This window comes from Crocuta crocuta, unplaced genomic scaffold (assembly GCF_008692635.1).
Source record: "Crocuta crocuta isolate KB4526 unplaced genomic scaffold, BGI_CrCroc_1.0 scaffold113, whole genome shotgun sequence".
NCBI lineage: Eukaryota > Metazoa > Chordata > Mammalia > Carnivora > Hyaenidae > Crocuta > Crocuta crocuta.
In genome coordinates, this window is record NW_027530368.1 from 3,167,396 (window position 1) to 3,194,213 (window position 26,818).

General features: G+C 44.6%; 1 protein-coding gene across 1 annotated transcript in view; it reads left to right on the top strand.

Moving 5' to 3' along the window:
* The window catches only part of EXOC6B (exocyst complex component 6B), a 594,589-nt gene extending 568,554 nt beyond the window's left edge, over window positions 1-26,035 (top strand). Inside the window, exons 21-22 of the mRNA XM_077766295.1 lie at window positions 18,446-18,558; window positions 22,607-26,035. Coding sequence (XP_077622421.1) covers window positions 18,446-18,558; window positions 22,607-22,733 — 240 coding nt within the window. The 3' untranslated portion in view covers window positions 22,734-26,035. The remainder of the gene's footprint in view (window positions 1-18,445; window positions 18,559-22,606) is intronic.
* Window positions 26,036-26,818: the final 783 nt, after the last annotated feature.

A 26,818-nucleotide genomic window follows, 5' to 3' on the forward strand; every position in this document is an offset into this window, starting at 1 on the left:
CCCAGTTGATTAAATTGCTGCCTGTAGTAGAAGGAGAAGTGAACCAGAAGTCACATGCTTCTGGTCTAACCCCAGCCCCATTCATGGTAGCCTTGCACATTATCATGAATCTTTCTGGACCTCAATTTCCTTCTCTGTGAGCTGAAGGAATGGTGCTGCTGTCTGCAATTCCTCCTAGTCTGCCATTTGAGCGGCCTCATTGCTGCTAAGTGATGAGGACTACTCTCTCTGTCCCACAGCTATTTACCTCCCAATAAAGAATTCTCTAGATTGAGAATCTTAGAACTGGAAGGGCTATTAATGTCATAGGTTGTCAGCAAAAGTTATTCTGAGAGGAGCCCTACTCAATAAGACTGGCTGCAAGTGATAGACCCAGGGCTACAATGCTGTATCTGTCTTCTGTTCTGGGAATCTGAAAACCCCTCAAAAGCCAAAGAAGTACATTTAAAGCTAGCAAAGAAAGCAGAATAGAAGAAAGGTATGTTTACTAATCCAAAGACACATAATATAGGACACACTGAAAAGGTTTGGGGTCCAGAGCGTTTTTATAAAACGCCAGACAGGAGCACCTGGGTGGCTCAGCTGGTTAAGCATCTGACTTCGGCTCAAGTCATGATCGCAGTGTTTGTGGGTTCGAGCCCCATGTCGGGCTCTGTGCTGACAGCTAGCTCAGAGCCTGGAGCCTGCTTCGGATTCTGTGTCTCCCTCTCTCTGACCCTCCCCTGCTCACTCTGCCCCTCTCTCTCTCTCAGAAATAAACAAAACATTTTTTTTAACTTTTAAATAAATAAATAAAATGCCAGACAGAATTCAAGCGAAACCGTTCTTCTCACAAACGAGAATTCTGAGAAGTAATATTGTGATAGTTTCTGACAAGAGGACAATTTTCTATTTTTCTGATAGAAAAGGAAGGATATCTGTGGTGATGGGCGTGGGGAGAATGGAGGTGGAGGAGAGAGGCTCCAAGGAGTTAGATAATGCTAAGGTTTCACTGTTTCCGTGAGCCTTAACTGACTTTGGTTACATTGAACCTGTCACAGGCCCCTGACCAGCCTCCCTCTCTGTCTACAGAATTCACAGTAAAAGCAAGACACATCTCTTCACCTCCTCCAGAGCTTAAGCAAAAGGCGGGTGTGAGAACCCAGAGACATGCTCTTCTTGGGAATGAGAACAGTCCTGGGGCGCTCCTGCCCGATTCTTCCACTTGTATTGCTTGCCTGGTCCCTGGGAGGAAGCGGATTTTGAAAACTCTGCCCTGCGATCATTGCTCAGTCTCCCCTGTCCCCCTGCAACACTCAGTCAGCCTCCCGTCCTTCAGTCAGACCTGATACAGATACCTGGACCGTAGCCCAGGTCCTCATTACCTCAGCTCTTCCTACCTGCAGATTTTCTCCTCAAGTCTTTTGATCTAATGAATTGCGACTGAAATGTTACCACTCTCCGTGGCACATAAATTTTTTTTTAAATCCTTAGACCTGCAGTCAGGACTCTCCATAGTCCAGCTCTGTTACTACCTATTCAGTCTTCCCACTGCTGCTCCTTTATATGGCACCTCCGCTCGTCCACGTTGTGTATCAATGGGCCATTGAGAGGGGCCCAAAAGGGAGTAAAAGGAAGAGCTCAGTCTTAGGAATCCTACTAAGATTCCTGACTAAGTCCTGACTCTGTCACGTTCTGAATATGTTCCTTTCAATCCATTCTTTTAACCTTTGGAGGCAGGGGAGCCTTCATTTCTTCATCTGTGAAAGGAGGTACCTACCTCATAGGCTGTTGATTTTCCTGGGGATTCAATGAAATAGGTAAGATGCCTAATCCAGTATCTGTCACATAGTAGGTATTCAAGAAATATCAATCTCCTCTTCCTTTAAACATGTCTCAGCTACTCCTATGTGTTCACCTTGGCGTCCACTGGGGTCTTTGTTTGAAATTCTCTTTTCTCTGTTTAAATTGTGCCCATCTTCCCTTGCTCTGAACATGTACTGTACTCACTGTCTGGGCCCCTTCTTTGGGATCTTGGGAGCAGGTACCAATGCTCACTAGCAATTTCTGTCAAACGTATTTAATCCCACCTAATCCTAAATGGTCTTGAGGTGCCTCATTAAAGTGATACATAAATATAGTTAGGAAAATAGAATTGAAAGAAAGGAAAGAAATTCAGCGAAAAGGGAGACAACAGACACACCAACCCCAAGGGGACCTAGACTATTGGCCTTCCTAGGAGCTGGCGTTTACTTAGCACAGTCTTCAGGACGCAGAACCTTTTGAAATTTGGAGTTCCTAGAGAGAAAACACACAGAAAGGATCCCTTGGTGGCTGAGAATCACTTATTGAAAACTCCTTCGATTAATCTGTTGATTAGTTCTGTAATTGGGCAGTGGAATCTGAGTAGTAATTTTATTCAATCTCCTGTCCCTCAAACCCAGAACAAAATGGATTTTAAAAGCATATCTGACTGAGCTATGGTTGTGAGAAGTTAGCTGTCTAGGCTGAGCCTTATGTCCAAACCCAAGCACCTTTCCCAGGCTATTGAGATTCTTGCTTATGCTAAGTTTATCCAGGGTATAAGGACATTTCCTGTTGGAGGTATTTTTTTATGCCCACCATAAAGTTCCTGGGCTGTAATTTGTAATGATTCATACAAGGCAAGAAGTAATATTTTACAGCTAATAATGTTTCTTAATTTATCCATTTATAAAAGAGAACCCAGACCATTTTCATTATGAATTTTGGATAGTTGATCATCTTTCCTGCAGGTGATCTAACCAGGATTTCCAAACTTTTTTGATTGGCCACCACTGTTGGCAAAATGGCTTGAGGACTCCCCCATTATATTTTTATATATAACAATTTATTAACAAACTATAATTAGATGTTGAATAGCTACAAAAGGATAGTCCCACACATATACCGCACCCCCCCCCACTACAGTTTAAAAGATAGCACGTTATCATTGCCTTCAAAAGTCGGCTTGTGTATTTGCCCATGTGAGTGTACACACACATTGCTCTCATTACTATTTCAAGGCACAAATGTGCTTAGGCTGAGTAAAGTTCATTACTCACAATAGTGGATACAAATCATATTTTAAACAGCCTTTTTAATAATTTCAAATTTGGACGGCTGCTTTATCAAATCCGACTAGCTCATCATTGTGTTTACTTTATACCATGGATGAGAAAGGGCTTGCACATGATACAGAGACTTGTGAGCTTTGCCATTTCCTTGATGTTTGCTTATACTTACATTGTTAATATTCTCTTCAATCCGTAGTATCCTTGCAGGGGGCTGGGGCTTAAACCACTTACTCATTTTGGCCAGAGGGGGAGGGTATTTACTTAAAAACCCAACAGCACGGTCCCTAATCCACTTACCTAAGAACCTTGAACAATCACAGTGTGCCAAAGGAGAATGAACACTGGCCCATGGCTCCTACCTCCTTCTCTCACATTTGTGGCAGCAACTCCATCCAAAACCCACACCCGCCTGCCTTCCCCACCCCAACAGGGGTCACCTTTGGGTGACGCCCACGGATGTCAGCCCGTGGAAGAGGCTTTCCATCCTCCCCTTGAACATGTATGTATGGTATGGTTATTCCCACCCAGCATGATAATAGGTTTTCACTCTGCCCCTGCAGCAGGATAGATGCTGTCATCGATGAGAAATAGCCTCACAGGACAGTCTCTGACAAAGGAATGCTTGGTGTTGGCATTTTTATTTGGGAGTCTCCCCCCAGGCACCAGCTGATGACAATGGGAAAGCCTGAAGCCTCCCTGTCTTTCTTTTTCTCTTTACCAAGGTAGTCTCAGAGGTGAAAAGTTTAGATAGCAAACCTATAAACTCACATTTATGAGGCAAATAAATATTTCTCAGAGTGACGTTCCGTTTCAGGGGAAGCTGCTGACGTGCAGTTGGTCTCTGATAAAGAGCTTAATGAAGCCTCCATCCGCCTGGCGGCGGGGCCGGAGGCAGGGCAGGGGACGACACGGCCAACACTCGCCCCTTCTGCCCTCACTCAACCAGGGAAAAAAGAGCAAGAGGTCAGCCCTTTCTGGAAAACCCAGAAGCCAGCCTACTGAGTGGCCATTGTCTCTAAAGTCAAGTATTAGCCAGGTTCCTTTAACCTATAGAGACCCAGAGAAATTTGTCACCTGTCTCCGCTGCAGTCCCACAGCCTGTAGAAAATCCCACGGGCTTCCTCTGACTTCTGTGAATCCCTAGCTAGATACCTCCAGTCTTCTCTCCCGGGCTCGCATTTCCACAGGGCCGATGTGCAGGTTTCTAGGTGCGAAATTCAGCCTCTTTGAGTTCACCAAAAAACAAATAACTTACTCACCCAAACAATTGAGAGCAGAGTAGATTTGTCTAAAGATTAGAATTGAGCACATGGACTGTTAGGGGAGATTCCTACCCCATACTACACAGCAAACAGCTTTGGAATAGTCACTTATCAGACATCCCAGCTCATCAGAGTTGTTTGGGACCATTATAGCAACAGGGATTTCCTTCCTAGCCGTTCTCACACATACTAGTTAAGTTTCCTCTCTTTAGATTAGCCCATTGCCTCTCAAGAACCAAAGTAACAATTTTTTTCTCTCTTCTCTACTACATGTCTTGGCAAAATGGGGATCTTACAAAGCAAAATACAGACATGTTTCTCCGCCCTAAAAGAATTCCGATGCCAGATGTTAAGATAACGAAGTTTTTGCCACCTTTTTATAATCAGAAGAGTCTCCATGAAGCCAGTTTCTTTCTGTCTTCTCTTTAATTTAGTAGATATTAAACATCTCACATCTGAGACAATGTCAGAGCACACTGCCCTCCCTGGCCTGGATCTAAAGACCACTTTTTCTGTAAAGGACCGGATAGATAAGATTTTAAATTTTTCAGGCCATGTGGTCTGTCACAACTACTTAACTCAGCTATTAAAACACTAAGCAGTCATAGATAATGTTAGCCAATGAACATGGCTGTGTTCCAATAAACCTTTATTTACATAAACAAATGGTGACTGTAGTTTTCCATCCCTTGATCTAGAAGAAAGCAGATAGCAGCTTTGATTGAAAACAAGGAGAGAAGCCTCTAGGCTAAACCTCAACCTTCTGTAGCTTATGAGGCCATGTATCACTTGCTCCTTTGTCCTCGTTGTCCTAAGGTGATCCCCACCTACCTGGCTCAGGCATAGATGCTCTTCTTCTGAGCTTTCTTTGCACTCTGTTAGAGTTCCTGGGAGAGTGCTCACATCATTCTGTATCTGTTATTTAACCAGCCTGAGTTCCTCGAGACTTGAGGTATCTTCTTCATCCTTTCAGAAGAATGCCTGATACATTGTTGATACTCAATTTGTGTTTGTTAAAATAATTCCTGCTTTCTACTGCATTTGCTCAGTGTCATGAAGTGCCCCGAGGGTACGTGGAAGGCACGCAGACACTCTCTGAATGAATGTGGCCCAGCCCCAGGGATAGGGAGTTGCGGGAGATCTTGGGCAGTGAGCCCAAATGCGTCAGTAGTCAATTCCATGCTCCTTACTGGACTTTTCCCAGTCATTCCCTTGATCTGCCCTCAGCTGTTGACAGCGGGTGTTACAATTCCATATTGGAAGGAGAAAAGAGGTTTATTGGCTTAACTGGGGTCACATCGTCAGTCAGGGAACCCCTCGCCTGAGGCTCTTTGGTGCTGTGCTAACCTTCCTCCTAAAAGGCACCTGTGCATCACTGATTATGAAAAATATCTTATAATGATGCAACTGGTTTCATCCTGTCCAAGGCAGGGAGTACCCGGAAGAAACTTTGCCTGGCTTAGTGTTCTGTATGTTATAATTCTCTTGAGTAAGTTTACTATACTTCATGTAGCAGCCATGTTCTGAAGAGGTAGCATATTTAGAATTTGGTCAGTTAGATTATATGTTAAATTTCCCAGAGGAGCATGTTATTTGGAGTCATTTGGTAGTCTCCCCTCTCATGGAGAATTCCCCCAGAATATATGTAAAGTGCAAAATCAGGGTTTTGTACATCAGGTTTACTTCACAGACACACCTGCTTTGGGAGCAAAACTCTCTAGAAGACTCAGTGTGCCTGTTCAAGAGAAAACATGTAAAGAAAAGCACCCCCAGGGGAAAGAGGTGTGGCTGTTGTCAGTGTATCTTTGTAGCTGTGTCTGTCTGTGTGTACTTTGGCTCCTACGATCCTTTACTCCCGTGGATTCTTTGCAGACATTCTGGGAAAAGAGAAGGCTCTCTCTAATATGAGGTAGAGCCCATGCTGCCCACTCGGAGCCAGCCTAGATGTCACCTTGGAGCCAAACATCTGCTGTGTTCTCATTCAGTCCCTACAGGTATCTTCCTCTGGAAACTTGGAACCACAGACCCACAGCTGGGTTCCCACTCACCTGTCATAGGTATTCTCTCTCCTGTTTGATGTTTCCTTCTTCCTCGAACTCAACTGCCCTTCCAAGTGCTGGTCAAGAGAACCTTAGGGTTGGTCCATTTGGAACATTTGTTGTGAAAAACACATATCATAATTCTGTTTCATCATCTAGCCAATATTGTTCCTATAAAATGCTAATTCACCGATTTTAATTCCATGTAACATGTCTTTGCTGACTATCTGCTGGGAATCTAACTGCTGACTATCTGCTGGTCCATACTGTGGAGTAGTGAGAAGGAGAAAACATGATCCCCCTCCTTAGCAAGCTTCCCATCTACATGGGAGATGAGGCTCAGACCACAGAATTAGCAGTGAAGGGAAAAGTATATAAAACACTTCTCTTCTTCAAAAGTAGGCATGATATGAATTGGTTTAGTCCAGTAGTGAGAACAAGCAGGGCATTCTTCACCAGCCTCTTCATTCTTTACTTTCTGAGCTCATTGGGTATTCCTTTCTGCCTATGAGAACACAGGGCACCATCAGAATTGTCTGCTTAAATATTAGTCTTACTTGAAGATTTCCTTCTACTCCTTTACCATGCAGAACCCATTCGTTCAGATTACTTGTATATTTTCTGCTGGATAAGCGTGTATGCTGGTATGCACTAACCAAGATCAACAGAGTCTTACTTTGTCTTAATAATCATTCCAAAAGTCTTTTCTGGAAGTTGGCATTTGTTCTGCTATCATAATGCTATCTGTGCTTTGTCGAGTTAACTTACTCTGTGGCCTTAGACTAGTTTTCACTTTGAGTCATTTGGATTGTTCTAGACTTTCTCAGCTACCACTGCAAAAAAGAAAGTGTTCAGAAGTTTGACCTAGCCTCAGTCATGCACCCAACCCAGAGCCTGGATCAATGAGAATTTTTTAAAAATAAACAGCTCTGGCATCTTGGGGAGTGTAAGCCATCAAGCCAGCTCTACCACTTGTCTACTTGTGTGCTTCGTGATTTTCAGCAACTTGCCTCTCCTTTCTGGGTCTTGGTCCCCCCCGAGTCCTAATCAGACATGGGAGTGTTCTGAAATCACTAAGAAATATAGTAGAGACAGCTTTAGAACTGCTAAAGCCCTAGTTAAAAGTCACACTGAAAAATATAATAATAAAAGACAGATCAGAAGTCATAGAGGAGTCAAAAAAAGAGTCCATCATAATAGCTGCTTAGTATAATATGATTCAAATGTCTTTCCTTGTCCTCTCCTTTCCCACTTATACATAACTTTTGTATAACAACCAATAATGATGTAATTTACAATTTTTGTTAACCTATGTAGCTTATAAAATGTCACATCAACTGCTACACTACTTTAGTTGTCCTCTCCTGATAAACAAATAACTGTGTTTTCAGTCAAAGCATCATTAATGATTGGTTGAGTTTGCTTGTGATCGAAGTAGCCCTAACATACATTGGAATGTCCTACTCCGCAAATACCAAACACTCTCCTGTGCCACCAGTTTAATGATAAAAGTGCCCCAAAACATAAGGTCTGGCCTGTCCCTTGAAAAATGACTTACCTGGTTTACAAAAACAGCATTTGTATGAGTAAATCGAGAATATGATCATTAGTAAAGAATTAGCATTTAGGGAAGGAGTTCTAGGACATATCATTAAGTGAAAAAAGCAAAGAACAAGAGTATCTATGGTAAGTTACCCTTCAAGTGAGAAAGAAAATGATATAGGAAAATGCGTATATATATTTTCATTTGTACAAAAGTAATGAAAGAAGGATAAACCAGAAACTCAATTGGTTACGTGCAATGCGTGGATAGGAAAGATGTAGAAAGAAATGGAGAGACTAAAACAGGTTAGTTGGGATGAGGAGGGAGTGATACTTCTGAGTATAATTTTTATACAGCTCTGACTCATTCTCCAAAATAAATAAATAATAAAAATCACCCAGAATGTGAGAGAAATCCAAAATGGAACACAGCAGTGAAAAATAAGTCTAACTGAATTATGAAAGAGTAATATAGCCACAATGAAGTTGGGGTGGAGGGGAGGGCGGGGAGGAGAACAAACCCAAGTAATTTAAAAACCAATACTTTGAGAGGAAATTATAAGCCTAAAGACAAAAAGAACTATATACAGATACGGTACTCTAGTTAGTAAATTTGTTTCAGGGGCATGAATTAGGAATTCTGAAATACTTTATACTAGAATTGAACAAATAAATAAAATATATTATAGATAATGAGAACCAGATTCCTCACCGTCTGAGAAAGAAGTGACGAGGAAAGAGGGAAGGCTAACATGAACCCCATGGCGTTGGGCTGCAATCGGAGACATCAGATAGGAGCTCATGATGTTAGTATAAATGCATAAACAGACACAGAAATATAGCTGTGTTTGTATGTGCACGTTAGTAAACACACATATATTTCCTAGCTCTGTCCACTGTGATGACCTAGAAGCAGTAACACCCCATAGAAATAAGCGTGCTAATTGCCCAGATCTTGGCTTCTAAAAACCATTCTCCAGTAAAAGGAACATAGCTTCTTGGAAAAGTGACATTTCAGAGCAGGGGCCGGGAAGGTACAAGATGAGCTTGGAACAAACATCTCAGTGCCAGAAAGTAAGCAAGTGTTGAGAAAAGAGTAGGGCTGGTTGAAAACACACTGGAGAGCCATTCTGAAGGAATTCCTCATGACCAACGCTGGAATAATTTGAACAACAAAGTAAATAATGATCGTATTCGATTATAACCCATGAAATAAAATAAATATTCATGAGGTAACACTAATATAAATAATTGGACAAATAAATAAATGGAGGAGAAGGGACAGTACTTTTCCTCACAGAAGAGTTCCAATTAATAACTTACAAAAGGAGAGAGAGAAATAGCCAACCACCATGGTAAATATTGTTGCAGGCAGGACCCACCAAGTTGGTGGACGAAAGTTTGAGGGAAAACAGGATATTTGCATAGTCGTTGTATTAATTACAAAGGTAAAAATAGTAACTTTACAGTGGAGAAACTCATCAGACACCACCTTAACCAAGTGATTGAGCAAGCTTGATATCGCAAGTAATGAGATGTGGCCATCACGTACGCCTGGTATTGATGCACTGAAAAGGGCACAGTATCACTTCTGTAGTATTTTTGTAAAAAAAAAAAAAAAAATGCATAATCTTGACCCAGAGCTTCTTAACCTCAACACTAATGACATTTTGTGTTGTGTAATTCTTTGTTGTGGGGGCTGTCCTGAGCATAGTAGATTTTTTTTAACAGCATCCCTGGGTTCTAGCCTCTAGAAGCAGCATCACCAACCCCCCCCCCACCATCTCCAGCCTTATTACAACGAAAAATGTCTCCAAACATTGCCAGATGTCCCCTGGGAGGCAAGATTCCCCCACCGCCCCAGCTGAGAACTACTGTCCTAATCTAACCATAAGAAACTATTGGGCAATAAGAAACTATTGGGCAAACCCATAAAATAAATGACCAACATAACTATTCATAAGTATCAAGGTCTTTAAAGATAAGAATGAGGAGCTATAACACACTGGAAGAGAGAAAGGAGACATGGGAAGTAAATTCAGTGTGGGATTCTGGAGTGGATCATAAAAGGGACATTAGTGGAAAATCTGCTGAAAATAGAACAAAGTCGTAGTTTAGTTAATAGTATTGTACGAATGCTAATTTCTTGGTTCAGATCATTATAATAGTATGGCAGTGGAATATGTGAACATTGGGGAAGCTGGGTGAATGGCACAGAGGAACTGTCTATACTATTTTTGCAACTTTACATGAGCCTAAAATTATTTCAGAACAATTTTTATTTACACCACTGATGTTAGTAAAATGCAGGCAAATTTCCATATTGAGCACTATGACAGGGATATAAGCGTGACGGGTACTTAATATTGCTGAGATGATTCCCATCACTTCTAAGGCAGTGTGAGTGTGTGTGTGTGTGTGTGTGTGTGTGTGTGTGTTATTTGCACCACACTTTATATTTGCTGTTTAAATTTTGTTATAAGTGAACATTTTGCAAAATGTTCCATTGTTAGTTCAAGAAGGAGGACTAGTCAGTATGTCATTTTATAGCGTTTCACTCATTTGGCTTGGATTACAGTTATTCATGCTTTTCTTTTATTCTCCTAGATGAGGGTAAACCATTTATTTTAATGGCACTTGAAAGGCCCAGCCCTGTTCTTTGCACATAGTGAATACTTTAAAAACATTGGCCACATTCAGTGGGTTTACCTCTTCATTAAGAACATCTGAGATAAGCACGTATGTTTTATTATTACTGTTTCAAATCCTATAGGTATTAGAAGGGGTTACTTCATTTGAATTTTTTCAACTTTAGAAGGTTAATAATTTTTATACAACACTTAAGAAGCATAGAGGCTGTGGGGGGGAGGAGGGATGGGCACTGAGTGTTATGTGGAAACTAATTTGACAATAAACTATTTGTAAAAAAAAAAAAAAAAAAGAAGCATAGAGGCTCCTGGCTGGTTTAGTTGGTAGAGCATGCAGCTCTTGATCTCAGGGCTATACATGTGAGCCCCATTGCTGTGTATAAAGGTTACTTAAAAATAAAATCTTTAAAAAGTAGGGGCAGTGGTTAACCGTCTGACTTTGGCTCAGGTCATGATCTCACAATTCATGAGTTTAAACCCTACATCAGGCTCTATGCTGACAGCTCAAAGCCTGGAGCCTGCTTCGGATTCTGTGTCTCCCTGTCTATCTGCCCCTCCCCTGCTCGCTCATCCTCTCTCTCTCTCTCTCTCTCTCTCTCTCTCTCTCTCTCTCTCTCTCAAAAGTAAATAAAACGTTTTAAAAAATTCCTTCTAGGGGCACCTGTATGGCTCAGTCAGTTAAGCATCTGACTTCGGCTCAGGTCATGATCTCACAGTTCGTGGGTTCGAGCCCCATGTCAGGCTCTGTGCTGACAGCCAGCTCAGAGCCTGGAGCCTGCTTCATATTCTGTGTCTCCCTCTCTCTCTGACCCTCCCCTGCTCATTTACTCATTCGCCCTCTCTGTCTCAGAAATAAATATAACAACATTAAAATTTTTTAATTCCTTCTAAAAAATCTTTAAAAAATAGAAGTTAAGAAAAAAGAAAAAAAAACTCCTAAGAAATATAAGTAGAATGAACACAGTACAGGTCCAAATTGTGGTTCTATAAATTCTATCAAAAATCATCTTGTACAGAACCAGGAATTTTAACAATGTTCTGATGCAAAAGTAAGAACTCATCAAAAGCCAACAATAGAAAAGCCACTAACTAAGGAAGATACCTGGTTATGAGAAAAATGAACTATCCTTGGGGTTATGTTAGCAAGTTTTCCAGCCCATCCGGCTTCCTGGGCCTCCTCAGCCAAAGCGGACCCTTGGCTATGGACCCTCTTGCCCAGCCCCGGACACAGAAGGCATGCATAAGAAATCCCTGCTCTTCCTTCATGATGAGACAGACACTTGGCTGAAACTTCAGTTATAAGTGCTTCTTTGTACACACAGACCACTTAACTCTGTTCCAGGCACACAGGCATCACCAAACTCTTGGCTGAAGTCACAAACTAAACCCTAGTTATGACGGAATGCTCGAGGGACAGAAGACATCACGGTACTCAAGAGCCAGGTGTAGATAGTACCCAGATGCACCATTAAACACTAAATCATGTTGTCAGGAAGCCACTCCCTTGTAGTCTTCGTGCAGACAAACAGAGTGTCTCATTGTGGTGCCAGTACTTGAGTCGTCTTCTAATTCGTGGCAAGTAAGAATGCTTTCCCACTTGTGATAGTGACATAAAGTGTTCTTTTACATTTTTCTTATAACCAAAGCAGGAATCGACACGAAGAACAAATGTTAAGTAAATAATAACAGATGCAGCATGAGGATAGGGTAAAAATGGCAAGGTGATGTTCAAACTATAAAGATTGTGGAACAGCGATCTTCAGTTCGGCCTTCCACCTCTGGCCCTCCTCTTTCTTCTTCTCCATCCACCGCCTACTTACAAATGTCAAGAAATAAGAGTTCTTAAAATGCATTTTTAATATGCTACTTTCTGTGAAAGAGAGAAAGAAAAATAAGAAGGCAGTGCCTCTGCCTATCTTTACAAATAGAGGCGGAGGGAGGACAGGTCCAGAAACGATGGAGTTGGTTACCAGCGAGGCATGGGAAATTTGGGGTAAAAGAGATACAGCAAGGGAAGGATGCACACTTCTCTGAGTTAGCTTAGTTTTGACTGTTGGATGCATGTTAATGTCCTACATATTTAAAAATTGAATTGTCACGGATGGCAGAAAGGATCCTAAAACTAAAAGCAAGTGGAAACAAAAGAACCCAGTTGCATGTAGACGCATATCATAACTAGACCCAAGGGAAAATTAAGAACTAACCCAAGTGACTTAGGGACACAGTATTTGTGCACTCAGTCTTGAATTGGGATGGCAAATTTTAAATTTTTCTCTAGTGGTATGTACAAATAACTCTGAACCTATTTTAGACATACGATAGGATTGAGCAAATTCATAAAGGAGATGATGTTCTTGAGAGCCAGAATTCTCATTATGGAAGAAAGCACATACAGAATAGAGGAAGGTGAGAAAGAACTCTGTGAAAATGATTAGACTGGAGGGATTAGTGTAAACTCGTGATTTCTAAAATATGTATGTGTACATGATTATAGAAGCACGCATGTATATGTGTGTGCGCGCACACGTGTATGTATATGTATGTTTACATGCAAGTATTTCCTAGCTCTGCTGAAAGGGCTTAACTGCCCGCAGATCACCCCCCAGAACAAAGATACGACAGTAGCAGTGGGCATACTTAGCGCCCAAATCTTGGTCTCTGTAACATCCCCACTAAAAGAAACCACGGCCTCTCAGAGAAATGGCTGATGGTTGGGGCACGGCAGATACAAGACAAGCCTGCAACACCTTATTATGTCAGAAGGTAAGGAAGTATGACAGGGACGCAGGGAGCTCAAAGGGCTCCCACTTACAAATCTGGGACAGTTGGAGCATCAGAGTAATTACTTAGGTATAGTAATGAATATAAGCCATTGGAAAAATGGGAACTCATGAATCCATGTGATAAAGAAATGCATAAGTCAGTGAGGGAGAAATGCTGAGTGACACCTGATAAAGTGTGGAGGGAAGAGTGGAGTTGGAACACCATCATTTTGCAACCATCATGGTACAGGTGAATCAGAAAAGCATCTTCAATGGATGCTAAATCTGAGGGGAAATTTTAATCAGGAGCTATATAGGTGCATGGTCTTAGAATGTCTCCTCCGTTGCTGACTAGTTGCAAAGGGAGAAATCTAGACAGCATCTTGACAGGGTGATCAAAATTCGTATCACCAGTGAGAGAGAGATGAACAGTGTATACCTCCAGATGTGATCCCCTGAGGAGGAGTACACAGCATCACTTAGACCATATTCTGACCAGAAATTTGGGTCTTGAATCTTACTGTAAGAAAGCACCAGAAAACACCAAGTAGGGAAAAGGAGGCAGGGGACTATATTCTTCAAAAATGTCAATATGAAAAAGGCTGTGGGAATAGTCCAGATTAAAGGAGACTAACCAGACAACTGAATGTAATACCTAATCCTAAACTGTATGGTATAGTGGAGCAAAAAAACAAAAACAAAAGTCTGTACAATATATTATTGGATCGATTTATAAAATTAGAAGACAGTAGTAATATGAAATTTACTGCAGTTGAAAACTACTGTGATTCTGTAAGAGGATATCCCTAACACTTAGGAACGCTGAAACACTGGGGAGAAAGGGCCATGGTACATGCAGTTTACTGTCAAGAGACTCGGAAAAGAAATATCATGTGTGCCCAAGTGTGTAAAGAGAGAAAGGGCATTCAAAAGCTGGAGCATATGGGGTGAAATGTTGGTAATGGAGAGATCTGGGTGGAAGGTATTTGATGTTCTTTCTACTATGCTTATTCCTGCAACTTTGCGATAAGTTTGAAATTATTTCCTAATGAAAAATTGTACAAATTAAAAAGAATGGGATCATTAGTGGTGACTGAATGTTCTGCCATCCCCGAGAGAGATTTCACTGAGATCTCACAAGGCTGGAAGGGCCTGGTTCACCTTTGAAAGTCAGTCTGGAATCAAAGGGCTGTACTGCCAATAGGCCTGCTGGGTCTCTTGGCCTCTTATTCTTTTTTGTTTGTTTATTTCTGAGAGAGAGCAAGAGAGAATGCCAGTGGGGGAGGGGCAGAGAGAGGGAGACACACAATCCGAAGCAGGCTCCAGGCTCTGAGCTGTCAGCACAGACATCGACGCGGGGCTCAAACCCACGAACCACGAGATTATGACTTGAGCCAAAGTCAGACGCTTAACTGACTGAGCCACCCAGGCGCCCCTCTTGGCCTCTTATTCTAACACTTCCATGGAATCCAGCGGAACTGTGCCCCGTGCAGCCAACTTGGTTAGGTACGCCCCAGACTCCAGTCTGTCCATCTCTCAGAGGAGGCCATAGACCTGGGCACCAGCCCCCTAACGGACTGTGGAGAACAACACAGACCCAGAGTATGATCGACAGCTCATACTGGTTGAGTTAATAGAGTTGTGTAGCTTTCATGCCCAGAGCGGGATAAATTAAGTAGCTTGTCATCCCAGAGCTTTTAGGCTCAGTACTGGCATTGAGAGACTTTGGCAGGAAGATGAAAATAGAAAACTGTAGAGCTGAATCATGAACCACCCTCGCCACCCCACTGAGGTTTGCCCAGGCATCCTCAGCCAGAAAGACATGGCATTCTGTGCAGTAAATCAGAAAATACTGATAACGTTAATTCCATTACAGAAATTAGGAATTCATTAACAGAGAAGGTAGTTTTGTTAAATGCACATATGTATACGCGTCTGAAAATACCTAAAATACTTTTAAGAAACCAGGTTTTCAAAATTTTCCAGTCCACCTTGTTATTCATTCACTTTTTTATATTAGTTCCCTGGTGTTCAAACAGTAACGGGCTCCCCAAGGTCTTTTACATTTTTCCGAGAAGAAATTTTAATTAAGAGAATGCTATCTTTTTTCATAATAGTTTTCCCTGGGATTTAGGGGGGAAGCATAATTGTATTTTAAAGCACATTACTGGGGGACTATAGAAGAATGTCTACCGCACTCCTAGGAGCAGGTAAAGAGGAACTCTCTTGCATGGTCCCTGGGCACTATAGGACAGAAATAGCACAGTTAGAGTAGCAAGTCAGGGAAAATTCTCTTCTAAAGCAGAGCTCTGTGAGGCCTTGGGGCAGTGAAAGGAAGTGGTAGAAGCCCTTTTACTTGCCAACTAAAATAGGCCTGACCTGAAAGGGGCCTGAGAGGGCCCTTTGGGGCCAGGCCAGCCTAGGCCAGACTCACTGACTTGTCTGCTCATCTCTGTCCCCATCTCCTCTCATCTTTCATATCCCTTTCTTGGCTGAGGGTGTAGGGGTTTTCCTCAGTTTTAGGCTTGGGACTTCAGCCAATTCCTGACCTGCCTAAGGAAGTTTATAACAACTATTCTAAAAGAATGGATGGAAGAGGAGGCCTGGCCACCAGTGCCTGTTTGCCCAGCTGCACTGTGAAGACAGACAGGGAAGGAAGGTGTGCCTGGAGCCCAGGCTCTGGCATTGGATTTGACTCTAGGCCTCTCTTGTCTTTGCTCTGCACAGAGAGACAGCCACCCCCTTGTCTCCATCATCAGTTAACCTCTCGGAAAGGGAGAAGTAGGGACATGCCCTGAGTCCAAAGGCCTTTACATGAACCTCATTGCTGGAGAGACTGCTTAGAGGGCCCTCCTTCTGTGCAGCAGTGTGAGAACAGGACTTTATCCCCTCTAGAAGCTTAGAGAGGGGAGCCAACTGTTTCCCTTTCGTCACTCCTACCTTTGAAAGGAATGATTCCTTTTTTGGCTTTACTAAGTTGCAGTTTTTAAATATTTGCTAGGGTGATAACCTGAGGCTAAATCTGGCTGGGAAGGAAAGCCTTCAACAAATTTCATGTAAGCTTCTCTAAGTCAGAATCTCTCCCAGACTCAGAACTCAGTTTACCCTCAGAGTGCTCTCATTGTCTTCTTACACACATCTAGTTCTTGGCACTTGTAACTCCTTGGCACTCCACTTGAACGCTCCCGACCCCAGTGCCAGATTCTGTGTCCTCAGTCTTGGACTAAGCCTGTTTTTTCAGTCCTGACCTATCGTGGCCCTGGGTTCTGTCTGCTCAGCCAGTATCCACATAGATGCAACATGGGTTGCCTCACATAATGCTGCGTGATCCACTTATACCTTGGTTCAGTGTTTCTGTGTTGTCTCTGTGTCCTGTTTACACACTATAGGCATGTGTGTATATGTCTGTGTCTGTAAAGGAAAAACTCCCGTTTTTTGCTTTCTATGTAGGGAAAACCCCAGTTCTTTCCTAGTGTGTTTCTCCTCTGAGTCTCCTTTACTATTCACACAAAACACTTCATTTCTGACACTTCTGGTCACCAAATGCGTGGTTTGTCTCCATATCAAGCAATTCGCTGCAACACCAGCTGGGTGCCCTACAATTTTACTCAATTCTAACACTGTCTACCCACAGACAGCATCAAATCCCACAAGTTAAAGGCTCGGTTCCTCAAGACACTCCCCACAATTCAGACACCAGCCACCTGGTTGTCACCGTGGGCTTCTAACCAACCGCTGTAGAGGGCTGCTTCCCTTGACCCCCACCTTGGGTTCGTTGAATTTACTGGAGTGGCTCCCAGAACTTACTACATCACAGGTATCTTAGAAAAGGCTATAACTTAGGGACACCCAGGTGGAAGAGGTGTGGTATGCTATGATATAGTTATAGGGAAAAGGGTGTGAAGGAACTTCCATGCTCTCGGCGTACCACCCTCCCCAGATCTCCACATGTTCACCAACCTGGAAGCTCTCCCAAACCCTGTACTTTTGGGATTTTATGGAAAGTTCATCACATAGACATGATATATCATTAACTCTGTTCTTAGCCTTTCTCCCTTCTTAAGAGAGTGACTGGTGGGGCGGAAAATTCCAAGCTTCTAATCATGGCATGATCTTTCTAGTGACCAGCCCTTATCCAGGAAGCCCCCCCAGGGTCACCTCATTAGAACAAAAGACACTCCTATCACCCAGGAAATTACATGGGTTTCAGGAGATCTGTGTCAAGAACAGAGGTCAAAGGCCAATATTGGGACAAGAGATGCCCATAGTGTTCTTATCATTGAGGAAATTACAAAGGGTTCAGGAGCTCTATACCAGTAACCAGGGCCAGAGACCAACATATATTTTCTATTATCTCACAGTGTCAACTGAGTAACTTGGGCAAAACTAGTGCAGGAAGTCATGAAACTGGTTATTGAACCCACACCTTTTTAGCCTCAAAGCTTATACAATTGCATATGTGGCCCTCTAAGCAGTCTCTCTAGCAATGAGATTCATGTGGAACCTTTTTTCTTCATTGTTGAGTTCTGAGCTCTTGCAATGGTACTTGACATGTGGAAAGCAATTGTTAAGTATTTATTAAATTAATAAGTGGATGGTTGTTATGATAGCCTTCTGGAGTTTTTTGTTTTTGCTAAGTTTATTTATTTTGAGAGAGTGAGAGAGAACACAAATGGGAGACGGGCAGAGAGAGAGAATTACACGTAGACTCTGCACTGTCAGCATAAAGCCTGATGCAGGGCTCAGTTTTACAAACCATGAGATCATGACCTGAGCTGAAATCAAGAGCCAGATGCTTACCCGACTGAACCACCCGGGTGCCCCAATAGTCTCGTGTTTTGATTCAGTCTCAGGCCTGCCTCTGAGAGCTAAGTGCTGGCATGTCATCTTAGCAACATTACAGCGCTTATAGTCGAGGTGACTCTGCCTTCCAATGATTACTCATTTATTTTCTTAGTTGCTTTACAGTCTTTATCCATGCTTTCTCTTACTGCATTTTTATTTTTATTTTCCAAGTCTACTGTTAGCTGGCAGTAAAGGGAAGGATGGTAGGGGTTGCTGAGATCCTGGTTTGTCTTGTCTGATTAATCCCTGGGGTGGGATTTGAATATTTTACAGCTTTTGGATCTCTTCATCCAGTGGGATTGGTCAACCTACCTTGCTGACTATGGTCAGCCCACCTGCAAGTACCTCCGGGTGAACCCAGTGACAGCTCTGACCCTGCTTGAGAAGTGAGTACCCAGTCCAGTGGTCTCTGTTGGGAGGTGGAAGTTGGTATCGGGGATAATTTTCTCTTTGCCAAAACCTTCAAAAGACAGCAGAGAGGCCCTCTCCTTCAAGTTGCCGTGAGTGCTACTAGCAGTCCCCCATCCTTGTGTTTGGCAGGCTGGCCTTGTAGCCTCTTTCATTCCTGAGCTCCCAACAAGTGAAGCCAAGTATAGGTCACGTGGACTCTGGCATTACCTTGGAGCTTAATGGGGCATCATCTCTTTAACTGGAGATGACAAGGGAAGAAAGAAAGATGCCTTGGCTTGCTCAGAGGCCGCCTGGGGAACAGAGGGAGACTGGCCCCAGTCATCTGGGCAGGACAGCCCATAGAAGACGGCTTCTCTGGTTTCTAGCAGAGAAGTTCTCAGAATTACTGAAACCTTCACCAGCAGCCTCTCCCACTCCCTGCCAGACCGAGCCTTACTGTGCTGACTGTCCCAAGAAGGCTGTTTGGGAGAAGATGTGTCATTCTCGCTCTGGGCAGTCCCTGGCCGACAGAGGCACTACCACTGAGACCGGGTTAGCCATCTCTGGAACATCCTGTGGCTAACCAGGATATCCCCCAGATGCTGGGATCTGCTCTGCAACCTGGTTCTGGCTTTTGCTAACCTAGTTGAGAGCTGACTGGCCAGAGATCAAGCTCCAAGGAAAGGGGAAGCTTTTTCCTGTCATCACAGTCATTAACTCCCAGGGTCCTTGAAGCTTCTTAGAAGGGTACCCTGCATCTAAGGAGCATAACAAGTACCTATATGGCCATATGTGAACTTGGATACATGGCTCAGCATCCAGGAGGTCAGAGTGGAGCCTTAAGCAGAAGAAAAGACTAAGGTGTATCCTCCCTACTGTGTGGGGTGATAGGAAGACAAGGGGAGGAGACGGAGAGTAGGCAAGAGCAGGATGCAGAGGAATGTGTTTGGAGCCAGGAAACTAAGAGCCCAGAGTGCAGCTTTCTCCAGACCAAGACAGACTGATGTTTCCATTTTAACTTTGTTTCCCATGATTCTCTCTCCCAATGACCTTCCTCCCTAGGATATCTAGAGAGTAAGTATATTATTCACTTGGGCCTTTTCCATCACTTTGAGGCAAGTCCTTCTGGTTTCCTCATTGACACTAATGACTACACTAAAATCCCTACCCTGTGAGTTGTCCCCACCCTGACATACTAATCTACTAAACTAGCCCAGTGCCAACTGGCTGGCTGCCTCCTCGATCCTTGGTCCTCAGAGTGACCCTTGGCATGCCAATTCCTATGGGGCTGGAGGCCGCAGCAGGGATTTTGCCCCACTGGCGCCAGGTAGAGGGCTGTTCCCACTCAGCTTCCTGGCACACTCAGTACTCTTGCTAGTGCAGGGCTGGAAACTCAGCCCTGACGGAGGAGCTCCTCAGCAGTCTGCCCCACCTCCTGGTGGTTGAAGCCCACAGCATTAAGATCCAGAGCCTATGCCTCCCATGGAAAATTTTTTATTAGGGGCAAGGCCTAATCCCAGCTGAATTGGGGGCATTTTGGCCTTTCGTTTGGTGTTTAGATGTCATATTCACTATGTGTCCAAATGGGCTGTGGGATTCCCTTCCAGTTCCTTCTCTCAACAGTCCTATACTTGTCTGCTCCTGAGAATCTCTAGCTCTAAGAGGTATTGCCTCATCCACTTTCTGCAGATCAAGAGTCTAAAATCATCAGCCCCTCCGTAGCATTCTGGAGGCCTAACAGGAACAAAGCCTTGTGCTTAGCCTTAGCAGTCAGCAGGGTTTAAAAGCTTCCTTCCAAATCCAGTAGGGCCACAGGCCACCTCGATCACTAAAATCCCTATTTCCCAGCCTCATAGGAATCAGTCCCTTTCCCTGGCCCTTTCCTGCTTTCTGCACAGCCAGATATACCACCAGAGCTTGACAATCTCCGCTTTTCAACCTGGCACTTCTTGGCAGGGCAAGATATGAAAAGACCCAAAGACCTGCTGAGGACATTCAGGAAAGAGAAGAGGCGCCTATGTCCTTGAGAGGTGGCCATTGCCAAAGTAGATCAGAATCCTGAGGAGGGTTCCCCTCTGGCTTTGGAGCATTCCAGGGCACAAACCAGCATGCCACTTGAGTTTATCTTTTGAGTAATCCCAACTCCAGGCCTTAATGGCCAAGAACTTCTAGCCTCTGAGGCTCAGGGGTCTTCTTCCTCCCTTTCTCCTATCTTATTATAAGAGCTTCCTATGGGAGCTGAAAGCCAACTCTGGTCCCCATCTCTGGGCAGCTTGGAGGAGTCCTGAAATTAATGATTACATAGGATGTTAAATTAAATATCCCATAGGGAGTGTTTTTTCATCCTTCTTTTTTACTTTTTTGTTTTGTGTTGTTTTCACTCAGATCTATAGCATATACGGCAAAACAAAAGGAATCCTTCCCTGGGATGTAGAATCTAAATCCAGGCAGTTCCATAAATGTAATGGTATAATTAATGTGTAAGGGACCAAATACAGTGCTCATCATAGCCCTGAGACCCATGTGCTTTCTTTTCAACCAATCTCCATCACCTCTCCTTCTTCCTCACCTCCAAGCACAGGCCTGCACATGTGGGTGGGTGTACCTTATACTCAGTGTTCTGAGTTTGCTCGAGCAGTTCCAGCCTTAAGGTGCTTAAGCTTAGATCTGTGAGAGAAGTCTCCATTCATTTGTGGCCATCAGTGTCAGCCAGAAGCACACAGCTTTGGTCCTCATCTCAACCTCCTGACCTCATTTATATGCCCTTGTGGGATCTCTGGTCTTTTAACCCACTGGCCCCAAATCTGCCCCTCTGCACAAGGGCCACCCCACAGGAAAAAATGGGCCAGGACTGGTGATAGGCCAAAGGCCTTTGGAAGTTTACTTGGGGGTTGATCAGTAGGGTTGCCAGGTTCCTCCCCCTACTTCTTCTGACCTATCTCCCTGCAGCCTAGGGAGCTGTGAAGTCAGAGAGCTGGCCTAGCTCCTGGCAGGTGGTAATGAAGACCACCTACCTCTACCCTAAGGAGAAATTGCTCTAACACCAGAACTAGCTATGGGCTGGAGGTCCAGTGTGCAGAGACAGAGGCCAGAGTTAACAGTCAGATGGCAGAGGTTGTGGACTCTCTGCAGGGAATAGCAGATTTCTACCTTCTACCACAATGGCTTATTCAGACCTGGGCGTTTCTGTAAAACCACAGCTTGGCCTTGACTTTATCCGTGCTTCCTGGTTAGGTCTCTCCAGCCAACCACAGCTGTTGGCCAGACCTGCCCATGGTTTGTACTCCAGGACTATTCCATCTCTGGAGCTTTAGCAGGACCCAGTAATTGAAAGCCCTGCAAAGGCCCGAGGTCTGAGGATATAGACAGACATGGAGTCCTTAGGGGCTTCTCTTGCCCTAAGTTCTGGTTCATTGAGTGAAAGGATGGCCCACCTGCTGTCCTCAGCACCACACACTTAGCCCCCTCACCACCTCTGGGTCCTTCCTCTGAGACAAAAAAAAAGAGATCAGTCAAGCCCTTAGTTTTGTTAGGAATGGGATAGAGTGACCAGCGTGTGAAGTTCAGAAATACACAATTGCTTTCGGTTATTCATGCCCTCTTGGAATTACTAGTTGAGAGTACGTTTTTGCCCTGTCTTTCAAATACCAGCTTTAAGGCCCCAGCAGGATCTCATAGGCTTATGAGATGGTAAGTGGATCCTAGATATCCCGTAAGAGCCTGTGGAGCACCAGGGCTTTAGCATGCCTGAGATACCTATAACAGGTGCACGCCTAGAGATAGAAGGGACAGAAATAGGTAGGGTGGGTATAGATGACCAGGGAGTTGGCTCTTCCATAGCTGGCTTTTGACTTTTGATTCCAAAGCTGACCGAAGTTGGGAGGGCTATGGACAGCTTCCTGAACAGTAGGTAAGTATGGGCCTGACAGTGGAGATATTCTGCACTCTCTCAACTCTGGGTAGAGGTTAATATAACCTCCTGCCAGTTCTCTTTCTACCATTGTCTCCTCAAACACTTGGCTCTCTCTTTCCTTCTGTGTTTAGGATGAAGGACACCAGCCGCAAGAACAACGTGTTTGCACAGTTTCGGAAAAATGAGCGAGACAAGCAGAAATTGATTGACACTGTGGCCAAGCAGCTCCGGGGACTCATCAGCAGCCACCACTCGTGAAGGCTGGCCTCAGGCCCACAGAGGCTGCTCCCTATAGCCCCGTGGTCTGGGACCCAGCCCAGGCTGGCCCTGCATTTGTGCATTCTTCTTCAAAGAGAGCAAATGTATTTTTTTAATAACCTATGTACAGTATTCGCATAACCTTTCCCTATAGTAAAAGAGGCACAAGGAAAAGCAAGTACATGAGATGTTGCTAGGCTGGGCTCAGAGGAAGTTATACTATACTGTCTGTATTATCCTAGAGATGGTGATGTCCCCAGTCCCAGTATGATGAGCCACCTTTCAGCGTGGCTCTCGAGCCTAGGTCTGGGGCTCAGAAGTGACACTAACAAAATGGGTACTTGGCCCTGAGAGGTAAGGTGAGTAGGCGAATGGGTAACAACGTATCCTGTTCACTCCCGGGTGCCCCAGTCACCACATAGGTGAGGTTGATTCTTCATGATGCAAAGGGACGACGTAGAAAACATTACCGTTTAGTGCATGGGAGACCAGCACACTGTTCTGGAAGTTCATATCTCCTCAGCCCACCCACTGTCACTGGCTGGGAAACAAGCATGGCATGTGGCCAGATGACAGCTTCGCTTCAGTTCCCCAAGGATGGCAGTTTCTTTAGCCCAGATCTGACCCAGTCTTTTATTGATAATTTCTCTAGGGCAAGACAGAGCTGAGTATACAGTGGTACTAATTGGACCCCATGACTAACTGCAGGTTGCTTCACACCAAGAGGAGTTTTATTAGCTCTTGAAAACCAGCATGAATGGAATCAGAGCCTCCATCCATTCCCCGTTCTTCTCCTTTTCTTCTTTCAGGGTCAGGGAACTCAGTTCAGAACACAGATCAACAGTTATTTGCACAGATCTTCACGGAGACTTGGCCTCCTTCAGTAGGTGTCATTGAGAGAAGCCAGATTCCAGAAGCCTGGAAATGGCCCCTCCTTCACTCTTAGGTAAAACCTGAAGATGACTTGGGAGTGTTCCTTGTGTTGTAAAACCAGCACCCTGGCCACCATCTTTAAAAGAAATATTATGAGCTCTACACACTGGGGCAGCTGCCACTGGACAGGATGCCTCTAGGGATAGGGACGCTGTCAGCATGAAGCAGACAGGGCCAAGCATGGCTAATAGTTGGTTGCCTCTGGCCCAGTTGTCCCTTACTAAGTCACATCCTAGATATGAAGCTCTTCTTACTCAAGCCTAAGCCTTCCATCCTCTCCTGAGAGCCCCAGAGCCGTCTTTTGGCCTCATCTGAGAAAGATTGTCTGTAATCCTATCCCACAAATGACTAGCTAGCTCGGAGGCTGGGTCCGCTTGTCCCGGATGGCCTTCCAACACGAGGCCTCACCTGCTGTGAGGTCAGTCAGAGGAACCTGGATGTTAAGACTCTTCCAGAAGATGCTACTGTGGCTACTGGCAAGAGTATACTTGTGCATCGCCAAACAATGACAAATAAGCCACACAGGCCTTTCCAGCTTGGATTAGTGGGTGGAGAGACTCATCAAGCAGAATTCTTCACTACCTTTGTCAGCTACTAAGTTGCTTCTGGGGAGGGCAGTACTTCCTATTTCATTCCCCACCCCCCAAGCCCCTGTATTCCATCACAACTTGAAAACCAAGGGGAAGAGATTTCACACACAGACAGGCAGGCTTCCTCAAAGATGGAGACATGAGGCTACGTATAAGGCCTGAGAATCTTTCTGAAGCTCACCTTGAGACCTAGGTGGTTAGCCAAGGGTCTTAGGGTGAGGGTCAAGGTGAATGCTGCCACCCAGAATTTCAAAAGGCAAGGGATGGCAGGGGGCCATGGGAATGAGACCTCAGATGCCATCTCCCAAGCCGTGGGCTTGATTGAAAAAGAACAAGAAATGTTTACACTAATCTAAAGTCCTATTGCTTACGAAAGGCCCCCCAATATACTCCTTTTATTAGTCCCCGGTTTGCAGCAAGATTCCTTCAGCTTTGAGTACTGAGACTTGGACATGGAATGGAGAGAACCTTAAGCATGTCATACTTTTTGTCTTTTTTGAGTCGTCACTGCTGGTCGGGTCTCAAACCTGTACCCTGGAGACTGCTATAGAGAAAAGGCAAGCACGGCGGAAGAATGGGGGTGCCTCTGCACCTCGTACATGGAAGTCCCTCTAAAGAAAACACTCTCTCAAGCTCAAGACACATTAGGGAGGACCCCTTGGTAGCTCTTCTCTTCCCTTTCAGTCCGCCTTCAGTCTTCTCTGCCGAAACCAGCATGCCGCTGCTAAGTTGTCTGTAGAGTCTTTTGGTGGGCAGGGGAGGGTCAGAAAACAGGGACCAGCAATGTCCAAGTTGTTTGAATTGGTGAAGTAAGACTTTTCAGTTTTGTCTCTAGGCCTCTAGCTGGGCCAGCCCTTGAGAGGACTTACACACGTGTGCCCATGCCCGTCAGAGTCCTAAGATCTGGTCTCAAATGCCCAGAGATAGACAGGTAGGTGTCCTAGTGGGCCTCAGCAAGAGGGCAAGAATACGGGTGGCTAGAAGCCTCTCGGCCTTCTAGTTAATATGACCCTTGGCCAAGTTCTTGGAAAAACCAGGTCCATGTTCCTAGAAGGATGTTCTGGTTTGGGACCCCAGTGGGTTTCAGTAGTGCAGGCAAGCTTGTATAGTTTTAACATTCATGGGACATTTCTTTGAGTGAACTGTAAATGAAGCTGTTGGGGGTGGGGAAGAGCAGGACCCACAGATTGGAACCAGCAGAGTCCCTGCTGACAGAAGACATGTCCAACGTCCAGGGAGTACTCCCCAGTGTCTCCGACGCACACGAGGCCTAACGGTCCCTCAGGCCTCAAAGCCAGCCTAGCTTCAGCGCACACTTGGCAAGTGCTTATGCAGCAAGCCCCAGACCCAGAGCCCTTTATCCCCAAGATTGGCAGTGGCCATGACCTTCCTCGTAAAACCTCTCAACACTCCCTGGGGCCTGCTACAGAAATCCCCCTACCTTAGCCTCCCTTCTCCCGGACTCTCCTCCTGGCTGCTTCAGCTGCCTTTTTTTTTCTCTTTGCCTGTGTCCGCAATTACTTTTCACTGATGTGTTGGAAATGGCCTTTTTATTTTGCACAAATAGTTGCACATTTACGGAGGAAATTTAGGAGAGTCCATTTTTAACTCTAAAGGGAACTTGTTTCTTTAAAACTCACTAGTAAAGCTACGGATGCGGATGGGCCTCGTGGTGAGTGGGAGCCTCCTGTGTGGAAAGAGCATGTTTATTCCTCCTGTACATTCTCCTCTCTTAACTGCTATTAAACAAGAGAGTCTATGTACCTGTTTAAAAAGCCACGGTGTCGTCTCATGGTTTGTTTTTGGGTTTTTTGGGGGTTTTTTTTGTTTTTGTTTTTTTTTTTGCTCTTCTGCCCCTTTCACACAGTGCAGCTCTGGTTGGTGATCTGGATGGCAGCCATTGCACCCCCTCAACGGAACTGAGGACTAGAGTGGGCAGTAGCCTGCTGGGGGAAGAAAGCCTGCCAGACAAGGGCAAGGAGCCTTTGGAAACATCCCGAACTACTGAGTTAGCTCTTCCTGTCTGTATAGTTAACACTGGCATCATCACCATCAAGAGGAGTAGCTTTCGAAGTGCCTGATTTGTGTGGAGCACCTAATGTGTATTGAACACCAACCCGGCAACGGAAAGGCTCCCAGTCAAGACGGGAAGATGTCAGATTATCCAGAACAAAGCCAGGCTGGGAGAAGGGGAGAAAGGAGCCTGTGTTAGAGCTCGGTGTGGTAGAAGGGCAGGCATCGAGGCCTGCTATGGGAATGGGTCCGGTCAGGGAAGACAGCAGAGAGAAAGCAGGATGTTAAGTAGCTGGGCCTTGAAGGACTAGAATTCGAACTGTGTTAAGCTGTGCGAGTATCTGAGGTGCAGACCACATTAGAGTAAAAAGCTGGCCTGAGTCTGGCATGTGCTGGGAGGTTCCCTGTGGAAGTACGTGGAATAAGGCCAGAAATGGTGTAACGGCACCAGCCTGCGTGCCCCCTCAGAAGCCATGAGAACAGGATGGAAAGAATTTTTCTTCAGTAACAATCTAACTACTGCAGCCAGGTTTCAGTCCCTGCTGTGCC